At 46.1% G+C, this 19,596-nt stretch overlaps 1 protein-coding gene across 1 annotated transcript in view; it reads right to left on the reverse strand.

The window, feature by feature from the left end:
- LOC139422598 (syntaxin-binding protein 4-like) overlaps window positions 1–17,134 on the reverse strand; it is a 113,915-nt gene extending 96,781 nt beyond the window's left edge. Inside the window, exon 1 of the mRNA XM_071173743.1 lies at window positions 17,084–17,134. Coding sequence (XP_071029844.1) covers window positions 17,084–17,097 — 14 coding nt within the window. The 5' untranslated portion in view covers window positions 17,098–17,134. The remainder of the gene's footprint in view (window positions 1–17,083) is intronic.
- Between the last annotated feature and the right edge of the window lie 2,462 nt (window positions 17,135–19,596).

Here is a 19,596-nt window from a genome sequence, read left to right on the forward strand (position 1 = left end):
TGGGGTGATGATACTATAATATATTGATACAGTAAGACCTGGGGTGATGATAACTATAATATATTGATCCAGTAAGACCTGGGGTGATGATAACTATAATATATTGATACGGTAAGACCTGGGGTGATGATACTATAATATATTGATACAGTAAGACCTGGGGTGATGATAACTATAATATATTGATCCAGTAAGACCTGGGGTGATGATAACTATAATATATTGATACAGTAAGACCTGGGGTGATGATAACTATAATATATTGATACAGTAAGACCTGGGGTGATGATACTATAATATATTGATTCAGTAAGACCTGGGGTGATGATACTATAATATATTGATTCAGTAAGACCTGGGGTGATGATAACTATAATATACTGATCCAGTAAGACCTGGGGTGATGATAACTATAATATATTGATACAGTAAGACATGGGGTGATGATACTATAATATATTGATGCGTTAAGACCTGGGGTGATGATACTATAATATATTGATACAGTAAGACCTGGGGTGATGATAACTATAATATATTGATTCAGTAAGACCTGGGGTGATGATAACTATAATATATTGATCCTGTAAGACCTGGGGTTATGATACTATAATATATTGATACAGTAAGACCTGGGCTGATGATACTATAATATATTGATACAGTAAGACCTGGGGTGATGATAACTATAATATATTGATCCAGTAAGACCTGGGGTGATGATAACTATAATATATTGATACAGTAAGACCTGGGGTGATGATAACTATAATATATTGATACAGTAAGACATGGGGTGATGATACTATAATATATTGATACAGTAAGACCTGGGGTGATGATACTATAATATATTGATTCAGTAAGACCTGGGGTGATGATACTATAATATATTGATACAGTAAGACCTGGGGTGATGATACTATAATATACTGATCCAGTAAGACTTAGGGTGATGATAACTATAATATATTGATTCAGTAAGAACCGGGGCTGATGATAACTATAATACATTAAGACCTGGGGTGATGATAACTATAGTGGTAATGGTAATATGCAGTTTTCTAGAGAGGCCCAGGATGAGGGCTTAACACTATTATGATGAGTAGCTAGCATCATGTTAATACCTCCTCTACCAATAAAGAGAAGCTTAACATGGCCTCTGCCATATTGCTGAGGCTCAGAACTCAACCAAAAACTGCTACTGTCAGTCCACAAACTCCTCTCTCTCTCTCTCTCTCTCTCTCTCTCTCTCTCTCTCTCTCTCTCTCTCTCTCTCTCTCTCTCTCTCTCTCTCTCTCTCTCTCTCTCTCTCTCTCTCTCTCTCTCTCTCTCTCTCTCTCTCTCTCTCTCTCTCTCTCTCTCTCTCTCTGATATCTGAGAGAGAGAGAGAGAGAGAATCTCCAACAGTAAGGTGTTTATAGTGTGGCCCTAGCTAGTCCTACAGTAAGGTGTTTATAGTGTGGCCCTAGCTAGTCCTATAGTAAGGTGTATATAGGGTGGCCCTAGCTAGTCCTACAGTAAGGTGTTTATAGTGTGGCCCTAGCTAGTCCTACAGTAAGGTGTTTATAGTGTGGCCCTAGCTAGTCCTACAGCAAGGTGTTTATAGTGTGGCCCTAGCTAGTCCTACAATAAGGTGTTTATAGTGTGGCCCTAGCTAGTCCTACAGTAAGGTGTTTATAGTGTGGCCCTAGCTAGTCCTACAGTAAGGTGTGTATAGGGTGGCCCTAGCTAGTCCTACAGTAAGGTGTTTATAGTGTGGCCCTAGCTAGTCCTACAGTAAGGTGTTTATAGTGTGGCCCTAGCTAGTCCTATAGTAAGGTGTTTACAGTGTGGCCCTAGCTAGTACTACAGTAAGGTGTTTATAGTGTGGCCCTAGCTAGTACTACAGTAAGGTGTGTATAGGGTGGCCCTAGCTAGTCCTATAGTAAGGTGTGTATAGTGTGGCCCTAGCTAGTCCTATAGTAAGGTGTGTATAGGGTGGCCCTAGCTAGTCCTACAGTAAGGTGTTTATAGTGTGGCCCTAGCTAGTCCTACAGTAAGGTGTTTATAGTGTGGGCCTAGCTAGTCCTACAGTAAGGTGTGTATAGGGTGGCCCTAGCTAGTCCTACAGTAAGGTGTTTATAGTGTGGCCTAGCTAGTCCTACAGTAAGGTGTTTATAGTGTGGCCCTAGCTAGTCCTACAGTAAGGTGTTTACAGTGTGGCCCTAGCTAGTCCTACAGTAAGGTGTTTATAGGGTGGCCCTAGCTAGTCCTACAGTAAGGTGTTTATAGTGTGGCCCTAGCTAGTCCTATAGTAAGGTGTTTATAGTGTGGCCCTAGCTAGTCCTACAGTAAGGTGTTTATAGTGTGGCCCTAGCTAGTCCTACAGTAAGGTGTTTATAGGGTGGCCCTAGCTAGTCCTACAGTAAGGTGGTTATAGTGTGGCCCTAGCTAGTCCTACAGTAAGGTGGTTATAGTGTGGCCCTAGCTAGTCCTACAGTAAGGTGTTTATAGTGTGGCCCTAGCTAGTCCTACAGTAAGGTGTTTATAGTGTGGCCCTAGCTAGTACTACAGTAAGGTGTTTATAGTGTGGCCCTAGCTAGTATTACAGTAAGGTGTTTATAGTGTGGCCCTAGCTAGTCTTACAGTAAGGTGTTTATAGTGTGGCCCTAGCTAGTCCTACAGTAAGGTGTTTATAGGGTGGCCCTAGCTAGTACTACAGTAAGGTGTTTATAGTGTGGCCCTAGCTAGTCCTACAGTAAGGTGTTTATAGGGTGGCCCTAGCTAGTCCTACAGTAAGGTGTTTATAGTGTGGCCCTAGCTAGTCCTACAGTAAGGTGTTTATAGTGTGGCCCTAGCTAGTCCTACAGTAAGGTGTTTATAGGGTGGCCCTAGCTAGTCCTACAGTAAGGTGTTTATAGTGTGGCCCTAGCTAGTCCTACAGTAAGGTGTTTATAGTGTGGCCCTAGCTAGTCCTACAGTAAGGTGTTTATAGTGTGGCCCTAGCTAGTCCTACAGTAAGGTGTTTATAGGGTGGCCCTAGCTAGTCCTACAGTAAGGTGTTTATAGTGTGGCCCTAGCTAGTACTACAGTAAGGTGTTTATAGTGTGGCCCTAGCTAGTCCTACAGTAAGGTGTTTATAGTGTGGCCCTAGCTAGTCCTACAGTAAGGTGTTTATAGTGTGGCCCTAGCTAGTCCTACAGTAAGGTGTTTATAGTGTAGTCATAGCTAGTCCTACAGTAAGGTGTTTATAGTGTGGCCCTAGCTAGTACTACAGTAAGGTGTTTATAGGGTGGCCCTAGCTAGTCCTACAGTAAGGTGTTTATAGTGTGGCCCTAGCTAGTCCTACAGTAAGGTGTTTATAGTGTGGCCCTAGCTAGTCCTACAGTAAGGTGGTTATAGTGTGGCCCTAGCTAGTCCTACAGTAAGGTGTTTATAGTGTGGCCCTAGCTAGTCCTACAGTAAGGTGTTTATAGTGTGGCCCTAGCTAGTCCTACAGTAAGGTGTTTACGGTGTTTCAGAAAGTGAATGTGTAGATTTTATGCAGACTGACCCCACTCCTATATGACAACAAGCATCACAAACGTTTACATGTAAATTCACATTAAGTTCTCATTAAATGTCTCTAGAAAATGCTGATTATTTTTTATTTTATTTATTTCACCTTTATTTAACCAGGTAGGCAAGTTGAGAACAAGTTCTCATTTACAATTGCGACCTGGCCAGTTCTTCAAGCAAGGTCACAGTAGAGGAATCAGGGGATACCACTCACACAGAACCCAGCCAGGGTGAATCTGCATTTCTGTAAACAAACTAAGCTTGATAGACCCCATTAATAACATGACTTATTACAGTATGAATGGGATGATAATGAATTAACTTCAAGGGTAAACTCATACAGTTCTGCCCTATGACAATAGAGTCTGTCTGAGGATTAGAACCACAGGACATTCTCATTACAGACCCAATGCATCAAACAGTAAGAACAGATCTGGGACCAGGATAGGCCGAATATGAACAGAACATTAATTACAATTCATCATCTCACAGTAACAACCGTATACCAACAGGACAAATAGGGCAAACACGAAACATAGCCTTGGGGTGTGTGTATTCACTAGGAACCAAACCAACCATGAAACATAGCCCTGGGGTGTGTATATTCACTAGGAACCAAACCAACCATGAAACATAGCCCTGGGGTGTATTCACTAGGAACCAAACCAACCATGAAACATAGCCCTGGGGTTATTCACTAGGAACCAAACCAACCATGAAACATAGCCCTGGGGTGTATTCACTAGGAACCAAACCAACCATGAAACATAGCCCTGGGGTGTGTGTATTCACTAGGAACCAAACCAACCATGAAACATAGCCCTGGGGTGTGTGTATCCACTAGGAACCAAACCAACCATGAAACATAGCCCTGGGGTGTGTATATTCACTAGGAACCAAACCAACCATGAAACATAGCCCTGGGGTGTATTCACTAGGAACCAAACCAACCATGAAACATAGCCCTGGGGTTATTCACTAGGAACCAAACCAACCATGAAATATAGCCCTGGGGTGTATTCACTAGGAACCAAACCAACCATGAAACATAGCCCTGGGGTGTGTGTATTCACTAGGAACCAAACCAACCATGAAACATAGCCCTGGGGTGTGTGTATTCACTAGGAACCAAACCAACCATGAAACATAGCCCTGGGAAGTATTCACTAGGAACCAAACCAACCATGAAACATAGCCCTGGGGTGTATTCACTAGGAACCAAACCAACCATGAAACATAGCCCTGGGGTTATTCACTAGGAACCAAACCAACCATGAAACATAGCCCTGGGGTTATTCACTAGGAACCAAACCAACCATGAAATATAGCCCTGGGGTGTATTCACTAGGAACCAAACCAACCATGAAACATAGCCCTGGGGTTATTCACTAGGAACCAAACCAACCATGAAACATAGCCCTGGGGTGGGTGTATTCACTAGGAACCAAACCAACCATGAAACATAGCCCTGGTGTATATTCACTAGGAACCAAACCAACCATGAAACATAGCCCTGGGGTGTATTCACAAGGAACCAAACAACCATGAAACATAGCCCTGGGGTGGGTGTATTCACAAGGAACCAAACAACCATGAAACATAGCCCTGGGGTGTGTGTATTCACTAGGAACCAAACCAACCATGAAACATAGCCCTGGGGTGGGTGTATTCACTAGGAACCAAACCAACCACGAAACATAGCCCTGGGGTGTGTGTATTCACTAGGAACCAAACCAACCATGAAACATAGCCCTGGGGTGTATTCACTAGGAACCAAACCAACCAAACGGAAGCCAACAGAAGACTAGACAACAGAACGAAACAGGGAGGGCCCTACCTCAAATCAAATCAAATGTATTTATATAGCCCTTCTCACATCAGCTGATACCTCAAAGTGCTGTACAGAAACACAGCCTAAAACCCCAAACAGCAAGCAATGCAGGTGTAGAAGCACGGTGGCTAGGAAAAACTCCCTAGCAAGGCCAGAACCAAGGAAGAACCTAAATCTGTCCAATAGAAACTCTTGTTTCCGTTGCAAAACGTTTTGCAACTGTGTGCTACAGTGTTGGTCTGAATGAATGCACCCCAGGTTCCAGATGTGTTTGTACTGTCTTGTGACAATGACCATACAGTAGGAGTTGGTTAGACAGCACAAATAGATATTCCACCAGACCAACCTCTCACAGTGACAACATCTGTTACGGTGCGTGAATGAGGACCCAAAAGCGAATTAACTTAAACAGAGCTTCTTTAATTACCAAACATAGGTAGGCTCAGACGGACCGGCAGATTCCGACAGGACAAGACAAGGTTACAGCAAACATGACGACAGTCTGGTTCAGGCATGAAACACAACAAACAAGAATCCGACAAGGACAGGAGCAGAAACAGAGAGAGATATAGGGACCTAATCAGAGGGAAAAAGGGAACAGGTGGGAAAAGGGGTGACGAGGTGGTTAGGAGGAGACAAGGCACAGCTGGGGGAAAGAGGGGGAGAAAAGGTAACCTAACAACGACCAGCAGAGGGAGACAGGGTGAAGGGAAAGGACAGAGACAAGACACAACATGACAGTACATGACAGTACCCCCCCACTCACCGAGCGCCTCCTGGCGCACTCGAGGAGGAAACCTGGCGGCAACGGAGGAAATCCTCGATCAGCGCACGGTCCAGCACGTCCCGAGAGGGAACCCAACTCCTCTCCTCAGGACCGTACCCCTCCCAATCTACGAGGTACTGGTGACCACGGCCCCGAGGACGCATGTCCAAAATTCTACGGACCCTGTAGATGGGTGCGCCCTCGACAAGGATGGGGGGGGGGGGGGGGGGAAGACGAGCGGGGGCGCGAAGGACGGGCTTGATGCAGGAGACATGGAAGACCGGGTGGACGCGACGAAGGTATCGCGGAAGAAGAAGTCGAATTGCGACAGGATTAATGACCCGAGAAATACGGAACGGACCAATGAACCGCGGGGTCAACTTGCGAGAAGCCGTCTTAAGGGGAAGGTTCTGAGTGGAGAGCCAAACTCTCTGACCGCGACAATATCTAGGACTCTTAGTTCTACGCTTATTAGCAGCCCTCACAGTCTGCGTCCTATAACGGCAAAGTGCAGACCTGACCCTCTTCCAGGTGCGCTCGCAACGTTGGACAAAAGCCTGAGCGGAGGGGACGCTGGACTCGGCGAACTGAGATGAGAACAGCGGAGGCTGGTACCCGAGGCTACTCTGAAAAGGAGATAGCCCGGTCGCAGACGAAGGAAGCGAGTTGTGGGCGTACTCTGCCCAGGGGAGCTGTTCTGACCAAGACGCAGGGTTGCGAAAAGAAAGACTGCGTAAGATGCGACCAATAGTCTGATTGGCCCGTTCTGCTTGACCGTTAGACTGGGGGTGAAAGCCGGAAGAGAGACTGACGGAAGCCCCAATCAAACGGCAAAACTCCCTCCAAAATTGAGACGTGAATTGCGGACCTCTGTCCGAAACGACGTCTGACGGAAGGCCATGAATTCTGAAAACATTCTCGATGATGATTTGTGCCGTCTCTTTAGCAGAAGGAAGCTTAGCAAGGGGAATGAAATGAGCCGCCTTAGAGAACCTATCGACAACCGTAAGAATAACAGTCTTCCCCGCTGACGAAGGCAGTCCGGTGACAAAATCTAAGGCGATGTGAGACCACGGTCGAGAGGGAATGGGAAGCGGCCTGAGACGGCCGGCAGGAGGGGAGTTACCGGACTTAGTCTGCGCGCAGACCGAACAAGCAGCCACGAAACGACGCGTGTCATGCTCCCGGGTGGGCCACCAAAAACGCTGGCGAATGGAAGCAAGCGTACCCCGAACGCCAGGGTGGCCGGCTAACTTGGCAGAGTGAGCCCACTGAAGAACGGCCAGACGAGTAGGAACGGGAACGAAAAGAAGGTTCCTAGGACAAGCGCGCGGCGACGGAGTGTGAGTGAGCGCTTGCTTTACCTGCCTCTCAATTCCCCAGACAGTCAACCCGACAACACGCCCCTCAGGGAGAATCCCCTCGGGGTCAGTGGAGGCTACTGAAGAACTGAAGAGACGAGATAAAGCATCAGGCTTGGTGTTCTTAGAGCCCGGACGATAAGAAATCACGAACTCGAAACGAGCGAAAAACAGCGCCCAACGCGCCTGACGCGCATTAAGTCGTTTGGCAGAACGGATGTACTCAAGGTTCCTATGGTCAGTCCAAACGACAAAAGGAACGGTCGCCCCCTCCAACCACTGTCGCCATTCGCCTAGGGCTAACCGGATGGCGAGCAGTTCGCGGTTTCCCACATCATAGTTACGTTCCGACGGCGACAGGCGATGAGAAAAATACGCGCATGGGTGGACCTTGTCGTCAGAGAGGGAGCGCTGAGAAAGAATGGCTCCCACGCCCACCTCTGACGCGTCAACCTCGACAACGAACTGTCTAGAGACGTCAGGTGTAACAAGGATAGGAGCGGATGTAAAACGATTCTTGAGGAGATCAAAAGCTCCCTGGGCGGAAACTGACCACTTAAAGCACGTCTTGACAGAAGTAAGGGCTGTGAGAGGAGCTGCCACCTGACCGAAATTACGGATGAAACGACGATAGAAGTTCGCGAAGCCGAGAAAGCGCTGCAGCTCGACGCGTGACTTAGGGGCGGGCCAATCAATGACAGCTTGGACCTTAGCGGGATCCATCTTAATGCCTTCAGCGGAAATAACAGAACCGAGAAATGTGACGGAGGAGGCATGAAAAGAGCACTTCTCAGCCTTCACAAAAAGACAATTCTCTAAAAGGCGCTGGAGGACACATCGAACGTGCTGAACATGAATCTGGAGTGACGGTGAAAAAATCAGGATGTCGTCAAGGTAAACGAAAACAAAGATGTTCAGCATGTCTCTCAGGACATCATTGACTAATGCCTGAAAGACAGCTGGAGCGTTAGCGAGGCCGAAAGGAAGAACCCGGTATTCAAAGTGCCCTAACGGAGTGTTAAACGCCGTCTTCCACTCGTCCCCCTCCCTGATGCGCACGAGATGGTAAGCGTTACGAAGGTCCAACTTAGTGAAAAACCTGGCTCCCTGCAGGATCTCGAAGGCTGAAGACATAAGAGGAAGCGGATAACGATTCTTCACTGTTATGTCATTCAGCCCTCGATAATCTATGCAGGGGCGCAGAGACCCGTCCTTCTTCTTGACAAAAAAAAACCCCGCTCCGGCGGGAGAGGAGGAGGGGACTATGGTACCGGCGTCAAGAGCTACAGACAAATAATCTTCGAGAGCCTTACGTTCGGGAGCCGACAGAGAGTATAGTCTACCCCGGGGGGGGGTGGTTCCCGGAAGGAGATCAATACTACAATCATACGACCGGTGTGGAGGAAGAGAGGTGGCCCTGGACCGACTGAACACCGTGCGCAGATCGTGATATTCCTCCGGCACCCCTGTCAAATCACCAGGCTCCTCCTGTGAAGAAGAGACAGAGGAAACAGGAGGGATAGCAGACATTAAACATTTCACATGACAAGAGACGTTCCAGGAGAGGATAGAATTACTAGACCAATTAATGGAAGGATTATGACAAACTAGCCAGGGATGGCCCAAAACAACAGGTGTAAAAGGTGAACGAAAAATTAAAAAAGAAATGGTTTCACTATGATTACCAGAGACAGTGAGGGTTAAAGGTAGCGTCTCACGCTGAATCCTGGGGAGAGGACTACCATCCAGGGCGAACAAGGCCGTGGGCTCCTTTAACTGTCTGAGAGGAATGTCATGTTCCCGAGCCCAGGTCTCGTCCATAAAACAGCCCTCCGCCCCAGAGTCTATTAAGGCACTGCAGGAAGCTGACGAACCGGTCCAGCGTAGATGGACCGACAAGGTAGTGCAGGATCTTGAAGGAGAGACAGGAGTAGTAGCGCTCACCAGTAGCCCTCCGCTTACTGATGAGCTCTGGCCTTTTACTGGACATGAAGTGACAAAATGACCAGCGGAACCGCAATAGAGACAGAGGCGGTTGGTGATTCTCCGTTCCCTCTCCTTAGTCGAGATGCAGATACCTCCCAGCTGCATGGGCTCAGCACCCGAGCCGGCAGAGGAAGATGGTAGTGATGCGGAGAGGGGGGCAACGGAGAACGCGAGCTCCTTTCCACGAGCTCGGTGACGAAGATCAACCCGTCGCTCAATGCGAATAGCGAGTTCAATCAAGGAATCCACGCTGGAAGGAACCTCCCGGGAGAGAATCTCATCCTTTACCTCTGCGCGGAGACCCTCCAGAAAACGAGCGAGCAAAGCCGGCTCGTTCCAGCCACTGGAGGCAGCAAGAGTGCGAAACTCAATAGAGTAGTCTGTTATGGATCGATTACCTTGACATAGGGAAGACAGGGCCCTGGAAGCCTCCTCCCCAAAAACAGATCGATCAAAAACCCGTATCATCTCCTCCTTAAAGTCCTGATACTGGTTAGTACACTCAGCCCTTGCCTCCCAGATTGCCGTGCCCCACTCACGAGCCCGTCCAATAAGGAGAGATATGACGTAGGCGACACGAGCAGTGCTCCTGGAGAAAGTGTAGGGCTGGAGAGAAAACACAATATCACACTGGGTGAGGAACGAGCGGCATTCAGTGGGCTCCCCAGAGTAACACGGCGGGTTATTGATTCTGGGCTCCGGAGATTCAAAAGCCCTGGAAGTGGCCGGTGGATCGAGGCGGAGATGGTGAACCTGTTCTGTGAGGTTGGAGACTTGGGTGGCCAGGGTCTCAACGGCATGTCGAGCAGCAGACAATTCCTGCTCGTGTCTGCCTAGCATCGCTCCCTGGATCCCGACGGCTGAGTGGCGAGGATCCGAAGTCGCTGGGTCCATTCTTGGTCGGATTCTTCTGTTACGGTGCGTGAATGAGGACCCAAAAGCGAATTAACTTAAACAGAGCTTCTTTAATTACCAAACATAGGTAGGCTCAGACGGACCGGCAGATTCCGACAGGACAAGACAAGGTTACAGCAAACATGACGACAGTCTGGTTCAGGCATGAAACACAACAAACAAGAATCCGACAAGGACAGGAGCAGAAACAGAGAGAGATATAGGGACCTAATCAGAGGGAAAAAGGGAACAGGTGGGAAAAGGGGTGACGAGGTGGTTAGGAGGAGACAAGGCACAGCTGGGGGAAAGAGGGGGAGAAAAGGTAACCTAACAACGACCAGCAGAGGGAGACAGGGTGAAGGGAAAGGACAGAGACAAGACACAACATGACAGTACATGACAACATCACTCTCACACAACAAATAGAATCAGTATAGCCTGGTTCTAGATCTGACAATACAACAGGACAAATAGAATGAATATAGCCTGGTTCCCAGATCTGACAATACACACAGGACAAATAGAATCAACATAGCCTGGTTCCAGGTCTGACAATACTCACAGGACAAATAGAATCAATATAGTCTGGTTCCAGATCTGACAATACAACAGGACAAATAGAATCAATATAGTCTGGTTTCAGATCTGACAATACAACAGGACAAATAGAATCAATATAGTCTGGTTTCAGATCTGACAATACAACAGGACAAATAGAATCAATATAGTCTGGTTTCAGATCTGACAATACAACAGGACAAATAGAATCAATATAGTCTGGTTTCAGATCTGACAATACAACAGGACAAATATAATCAGTATAGCCTGGTTTCAGATCTGACAATACAACAGGACAAATATAATCAGTATAGCCTGGTTTCAGATCTGACAATGAGCATAGGAGTTGGTCAGACAGCACAAACAGATCTACTACATGGCTAGGACAAATTATAGTGCATCATCTCCCAGTAACACCAACAGTAACCAACAGGACAAGTAGCCCACAGTAAAACAATGTAACCAACAGGACAAGTAGTCCACAGTAAAACAATGTAACCAACAAGACAAGTAGTCCACAGTAAAACAATGTAACCAACAGGACAAGTAGTCCACAGTAAAACAATGTAACCAACAAGACAAGTAGCCCACAGTAAAACAATGTAACCCACAGGACAAGTAGTCCACAGTAAAACAATGTAACCAACAGGTCAAGTAGTCCACAGTAAAACAATGTAACCAACAAGACAAGTAGTCCACAGTAAAACAATGAAACCAACAGGTCAAGTAGTCCACAGTAAAACAATGTAACCAACAGGACAAGTAGTCCACAGTAAAACAATGTAACCCACAGGACAAGTAGTCCACAGTAAAACAATGTAACCAACAGGACAAGTAGTCCACAGTAAAACAATGTAACCCACAGGTCAAGTAGCCCACAGTAAAACAATGTAACCCACAGGTCAAGTAGCCCACAGTAAAACAATGTGACATAACCAGAATGTGTTGATTCATCTGAGGGGGGGGGTTGGGTGCATGAGGTCATGAGTCAGTCAGTTAGTCAGTCAGGGTCTATGTATCTATGCAGACTAAAGAAACACACACACACCAAGTCAGTCAGGATCTGTGTTGTCTCCAGTCAGAACAGAATACCTGAGCGTGCATGACAGTATCCAATCAGAACAGACTGAGTATACATGACAGCATCCAACCAGAACAGAATGAGTATACATGACAGTGTCACGCCCTGACCTTAGAGATACTTTTTTATTTCTCTATTTGGTTGGGTCGGGGTGTGATTTGGGTGGGCATTCTAGTTTTTCTATTTCTTCGTTGGCCGGGTATGGTGCCCAATCAGAGGCAGCTGTCTATCGTTGTCTCTGATGGAGGATCATACTTAGGCAGCCCTTTTTCCCAACTTAGTTTGTGGGATCTTGGTTTTTTTTGCGTAGTTGCTGTTCAGCCCTGCAGAACTTTACGTTCGGTTTTGTATTTTGTTGGGGGGTTTTCTGTGTCATTTAATAAAAGGAAAATGTACCTGTAACGGTTTTCTTTAGGTGAAGGAGAGGCGGACCAAAATGCAGCGTGGTTTCTATTCATGGTTTTTTAATTAAGAAAACTATACATGAATAAACTAACAAAACAATAACTGTGAGAAAACCTAAACAGCCTATCTGGTGACAACAAAGACAGGAACAATCACCCACAAAACACTCAAAGAATATGGCTGCCTAAATATGGTTCCCAATCAGAGACAACGATAAACACCTGCCTCTGATTGAGAACCACTCCAGACAGCCATAGACTATTCTAGACTAACCCCACTAAGCCACAATCCCAATACCTACAAAAACCCCAAGACAAAACACACCACATAATAAACCCATGTCACACCCTGGCCTGACCACATTAATAAAGAAAACACTAAATACTAAGACCATGGCGTGACAGAACCCCCCTGCACCTTGGTCTAATCCATCTTTAAACGAACGTAACAGACAGCATATAGCCTGTATATAGACATCTCCATCTCCTCAAATATATACATATTGATGAAAAACTTAAAACAACATTTCCAAGACAAGAACACTGCAATGAAATGCAGTGCGACTCCTGTGGCGGGCCGGGCGCAGTGCGCGCTAACCAAGGTTGCCAGGTGCACGGTGTTTTCATCCGACACATTGGTGCGGCTGGCTTCCGGGTTGGATGCACGCTGTGTTAAGAAGCAGTGCGGCTTGGTTGGGTTGTGTATCGGAGGACGCATGACTTTCAACCTTCGTCTCTCCCGAGCCCGTACGGGAGTTGTAGCGATGAGACAAGATAGTAGCTACTAAAACAATTGGATACCACGAAATTGTGGAGACAAAAGGGGTAAAATTCAACAACAAAAAACACAAACAAAAAAAAAGATACACAACCAACTATCTGCCAACTAAGAAACACAACAAAAGAGCACAACTATAAGACAAGAAAGAGAGGTTTTTCTCTCTTACCTGAGTAACCAAGTCATCGCAACTGCTATCTCTTAGAAATCTGCACAAATGCAAGGGCAAGCAGGCAGCACAGCACGGAAGCATTGGGTTTCTGCTTGCTGTATGTGGATTGGACTTCTACAGGGCCGATTATCGTTATCATGACTCTGGGTATCATGCACCAACGGTACATTATCAGCCAGACAGGCAGCACATGACAGCAATTACATACCACACCTTAAAGAACATTGCCTCACCTTAAAGAACATTGCCTCACATTAAAGAACATTACCTCACATTAAAGAACATTGACTCCCTCACATTAAATAACACTGATCCCTCACATTAAAGAGCAATGACTCCCTCACATTAAAGAACAATGACTCCCACACATTACAGAACAATGACTCCCACACATTAAAGAACAATGACTCCCTCACATTAAAGGACAATGACTCCCTCACATTAAAGAACAATGACTCCCTCAGATTAAAGAACAATGACTCCCACACATTACAGAACAATGACTCCCACACATTACAGAACAATGACTCCCACACATTAAAGAACAATGACTCCCTCACATTAAAGAACAATGACTCCCTCACATTAAAGAACAATGACTCCCACACATTAAAGAGCAATGACTCCCTCACATTAAAGAACAATGACTCCCTCACATTAAAGAACAATGACTCCCTCACATTAAAGAACAATGACTCCCTCACATTAAAGAGCAATGACTCCCTCACATTAAAGAGCATTGCCTCACATTAAATAACAATGACTCCCTCACATTAAAGAACATTGACTCCCTCACATTAAAGAGCAATGACTCCCTCACATTAAAGAGCAATGACTCCCTCACATTAAAGAGCATTGCCTCACATTAAATAACAATGACTCCCTCACATTAAAGAACATTGCCTCACATTAAATAACAATGACTCCCTCACATTAAAGAACAATGACTCCCACACATTAAAGAACAATGACTCCCACACATTACAGAACAATGACTCCCACACATTACAGAACAATGACTCCCACACATTAAATAACAATGACTCCCTCACATTAAAGAACAATGACTCCCTCACATTAAAGAACAATGACTCCCTCACATTAAAGAACAATGACTCCCACACATTAAAGAACAATGACTCCCTCACATTAAAGAACAATGACTCCCACACATTACAGAACAATGACTCCCACACATTAAAGAACAATGACTCCCTCACATTAAAGAACAATGACTCCCACACATTACAGAACAATGACTCCCTCACATTAAATAACACTGATCCCTCACATTAAAGAACAATGACTCCCTCACATTAAAGAGCAATGACTCCCACACATTAAAGAGCAATGACTCCCACACATTAAAGAGCAATGACTCCCTCACATTAAAGAGCAATGACTCCCACACATTAAAGAGCAATGACTCCCACACATTAAAGAGCAATGACTCCCTCACATTAAAGAACAATGACTCCCTCACATTAAAGAACAATGACTCCCTCACATTAAAGAACAATGACTCCCTCACATTAAAGAACAATGACTCCCACACATTAAAGAACAATGATTGCCACACGTTTTTGAGCCAAGGCCAACCTTTCATATGTTCCCTATTTTCCTGTGACCCTCCAGTCTAGGTCAACAAAACAATACGTCTGACCTCTACACAGTCCAGTCCTATGCTGTGACCTGGTAGGAACGGGCTGTGTGTGTCCCGACCGCGGGCCCAGACCCACTGATTGAGAACCGCCGGTTTAGAGTTGCCATGCATCGTCACCTTGGTAACAGCAGTGTGGATGGTCTTATAAAGCAGTCAAAACAAACATCGACTCGACACACACACACACACACTCCTATCATGCACCTACCTGTTATATCCTGCTGTAACACAACACCTACTGTTCTGACAGGTACTGGTCAGTACAACATAACACCTACCTGGTTCTGTTCTGACAGGTACTGGTCATTACAACATAACACCTACCTGGTTCTGTTCTGACAGGTACTGGTCATTACAACATAACACCTACCTGGTTCTGTTCTGACAGGTACTGGTCATTACAACATAACACCTACCTGGTTCTGTTCTGACAGGTACTGGTCATTACAACATAACACCTACCTGGTTCTGTTCTGACAGGTACTGGTCATTACAACATAACACCTACCTTCTACTGTTCTGACAGGTACTGGTCATTACAACATAACACCTACCTTCTACTGTTCTGACAGGTACTGGTCATTACAACATAACACCTACCTGGTTCTGTTCTGACAGGTACTGGTCAGTACAACATAACACCTACCTGGTTCTGTTCTGACAGGTACTGGTCATTACAACATAACACCTACCTGGTTCTGTTCTGACAGGTACTGGTCATTACAACATAACACCTACCTTCTACTGTTCTGACAGGTACTGGTCATTACAACATAACACCTACCTTCTACTGTTCTGACAGGTACTGGTCATTACAACATAACACCTACCTGGTTCTGTTCTGACAGGTACTGGTCATTACAACATAACACCTACCTGGTTCTGTTCTGACAGGTACTGGTCATTACAACATAACACCTACCTGGTTCTGTTCTGACAGGTACTGGTCATTACAACATAACACCTACCTGGTTCTGTTCTGACAGGTACTGGTCAGTACAACACAACACCTACCTTCTACTGTTCTGACAGGTACTGGTCATCCTCACGGGGAACATTCTCAGGTCAAGTTCCCGGGTATGTGGATTAAACTCTTTCACTCCGGTCATGTACATTATAAAGTAATCCCAGAGTTCAGGTAAGGTGACGGAGGACATGGCTGATGGAGTACGAGTGGTGCTGTGGCCGCACAGGGAGGGAGTGAGTGAACGCTCCTGAGGGAGGGTGTGTTTGTGTGTGTGAGAGGGAGGGAGGGATTGAAAGAGAGAAATAGCGAAACAGAGTTAGAGAGAGGGAGGGAGGGAGGGAGAGAACAGTCAACAAAGAGAGATTGAGAGGCAGACATATAGACAGACAGAGAGAGAGAGAGAGAGAGAGACAGATAGAACAGACAGAGTCATTCAGGGGACAGCAGCGTGTGTGTGTGTGTGTGTGTGTGTGTGTGTGTGTGTGTGTGTGTGTGTGTGTGTGTGTGTGTGTGTGTGTGTGTGTGTGTGTGTGTGTGTGTGTGTGTGTGTGTGTGTACGCTGCTATAGTACCTCCCACGGCTGGTCCTGTGCTTATTAAGTGGTCCTTGCTTACCCTGTCCTACTGTCAACCCTGTCCTACTGTCAACCCTGTCCTACTGTCAACCCTGTCCTGTCCTGTCAGCTCCTAAATTTAGCTGCAAGTCACCAGGCAGAGAGAGTGACTCCTCCCCTGGCAGGGCAGGCAACACACCGCACCCTGCTCTCTACCTCTACACCCCCCCCCCCCTCTCTCTCTCTACAACTCTTCCATTATCTCCCATTCCCTATCTCTCTTTCTACTCTACCTCTATTTCTCTCTCTCCATCCCTCTCTCTCACCATCTCTCCAAACACACACGGTGCTGCACAAACACATCCACGCGCCATCACGTCCGCCTCGAGGTTACTAACTGTACATTGGAAAGGCTGCTCTAAAGATCACATGTTGCACAAATACAAAAAAACGTGTAATCTAGTTGATCTGGAGTCACAGTATAGGCTACAATACCAAGACACGTATGTATACCAAGAGAAAGCCTTACCCGCGCTGCGCCATGGAGATGCGTGATGGGTAGCAGTGGTTCACACAGCAGTGCCAGAGACACGTTATATAACTATCTATTGTAGCCTGAATACGGGTCGGATTTGTTCAGCGATAGTGTGACTCTCATCCCAATGGTTAGTATCCTCATGGGCTTCCGTTGATAAATCTGGATATAGGAGATTAGGTTTACTGAGTCCTCGGAAATTAAATAGGAAGTAAATAGAAGCGACATTCATAATAAACAATTAAACTCTATATTAAGCAAACTGTAACAACTTTGTATAATGTATATCTTTCATGTGTAGCACTTGATGTCTGCACCGTTATAAATCAGTGCCGGACATACAAACCCGCTGACGCACGCAACTCTCCAAATGTCTGTGGCTCAAAACAAGAGTGGGGGAGCACAATGAGCAACAACACCTCCCGTGAAAACATTGAAACTGGTATGTTTAATAATCCCATAACAGTTTCTCAAAGTATCAACACATGCGTGATATCGGTCACAGAATAGTCCCAATCCAAACCAGCCAGAGAACAAGGCTAGAGCCAGACCATGCCCAAAGCGCATGATGACATAGCAAAAGTAAGGAGCCTAGTAGGTGACAGACAAGTTTATGTTTTTGAACAAAGTGACACATGATGAACACAAACTCTGCGGACATCTCTCTCCAGTCCTCTCTTACCAATAGATAAGCGAGAGTCCATCAAAACGCTCAAACTCTCGTCCTCGTCCTCCTTTCGGCATAACAACAGTAGACTAGTAGCCTAAGTGACAGACAAGCTAATGTTTTTAACTTCATCAACCATAGTAGCCATATATAGGGCGCGGCGTCCAATAGAGCTACCTCAACCCAAAAGTGACACATGATGGTGTCACAACACAAACGCTGGAGTTGTCATCTCTCTCGAGTTCTCCCTTACCAGTAAATTAGCGAGAGTCCATCAAAACGCTCGAGTTCTCGTCCTCCTCCTTTCGAAAAGGGCATAGCATCCAAATATTTAGCTCCCGTGACTGCTGGCTCAGTTGTTTTTTTCCCCACCACAACAACGATCCCCGGGCCCCGCGGGATAACTTTAACGCTTCACTCCGTCCATCAGTTGACGCGTCGACGTGCCGCGCTGTTCCTTCGCTGAGTGTGGAGATGTGTCAGCGCTGATTCATTCCGCATCAAATCAATGATAACGAGATTGCTGCCTGGCTGCAACAGTAGCTAGCTGAGGGCGGGAAACTCAGCTCAACTAGCGCATTTTCTAATCTGGAGGACACGTGGAGGTTTTATGTTGAGCAAACCCTTCTGTTCAACCATATCATGATATTTTCGTCGGCCCCGCACACAATCGTTATTACTTTTTACTGTTCTCTTTCTTATAATAACTGCCGCGTCTGTTCCTTCTCATGGGAGAGCGTGTTTTCAGTCTCATACAACAGATGCTAGTGGACAGAGAGAGAGAGAGAAAGAGAAAGAGAGAGAGAAAAAGAAAAAGAGAGCGAGCGAGCGAGAGAAAGAGAGAGAGACACAGCGAGAAAGAGAAAGAGAGAGAGACACAGCGAGAGAGAGAAAGAGAGAGAGACACAGAGAGAGAGAGAGAGAGAGAGAGACAGAAAGAGAGAGACACAGAGACACAGAGAGAGAGAGAGACACAGAGAGAGAGAGAGAGACACAGGGAGTTTGTGGACCAAAGCAAGTCAAGGCAGGCGAAGCTCGTGCGAGGTCTCAACCGCCCCGGGTGCAATGCGCGCTGGCCACGTCTCTCCCATGTTGCTGTAACTATCCACTCGCCAGCAGAGCAGTCAACCTGCCTGGTAAGGTGAAGCTCAAGAATAGCCAGCGGGCCGTGGCAGCCCCGTGCGTAATAAGAGGCCCCATTCTACTCAAAAACAAACGTCATTGTAGTTATATTGTTGGACTATGAGACGATTAGAACAGAGTTTGAATCCCCTCTCATGAGCTAGTCGTTAATTGGCAATTAAGGAGGGCAGGGTGTTTTGATAGGCAGCCTATGGGCCTTGATCATGGGGAGTAGGGCGCCATCTGGGACGCAAATCCTAATTCATTTGCCATTAAGAGGGAAGGAGCCGTGGGATGTCTGACTCTTGCTATTTAACAAAGCATAGTAGTGAGAGAAAGAGGAGCGAATGGATAGGCGAAGTAGGGTTGGACTTATTAGGGTGACCGCACCCAAATGCGGGACAGATGTATGATTTCGCGGGACATTCGCGGGACCATGTAGCCTACATGATTTATTCACTGCAACTAATCATTATACAACGTTATTTGTTGACGATATGACATTGGCCTAAGTATCGCATTGACTCTGCGCAGAATATCAGATCTCAACGATTGGAGAAGTGTTTAACATCGCCAGTACCACATCCTTATGATATATATCTTGTCAAAAGAGAAACGTTACTGCAAACTGAGATCCGTATATAATGATGATAATCTCATGTCTCCAACACTAACAACGGGGGGGGGGGCTTATTTTGGACAGATGTTGGCAAGTGAA

The sequence above is a fragment of the Oncorhynchus clarkii genome, chromosome 12, assembly GCF_045791955.1.
Source record: "Oncorhynchus clarkii lewisi isolate Uvic-CL-2024 chromosome 12, UVic_Ocla_1.0, whole genome shotgun sequence".
Lineage (NCBI taxonomy): Eukaryota > Metazoa > Chordata > Actinopteri > Salmoniformes > Salmonidae > Oncorhynchus > Oncorhynchus clarkii.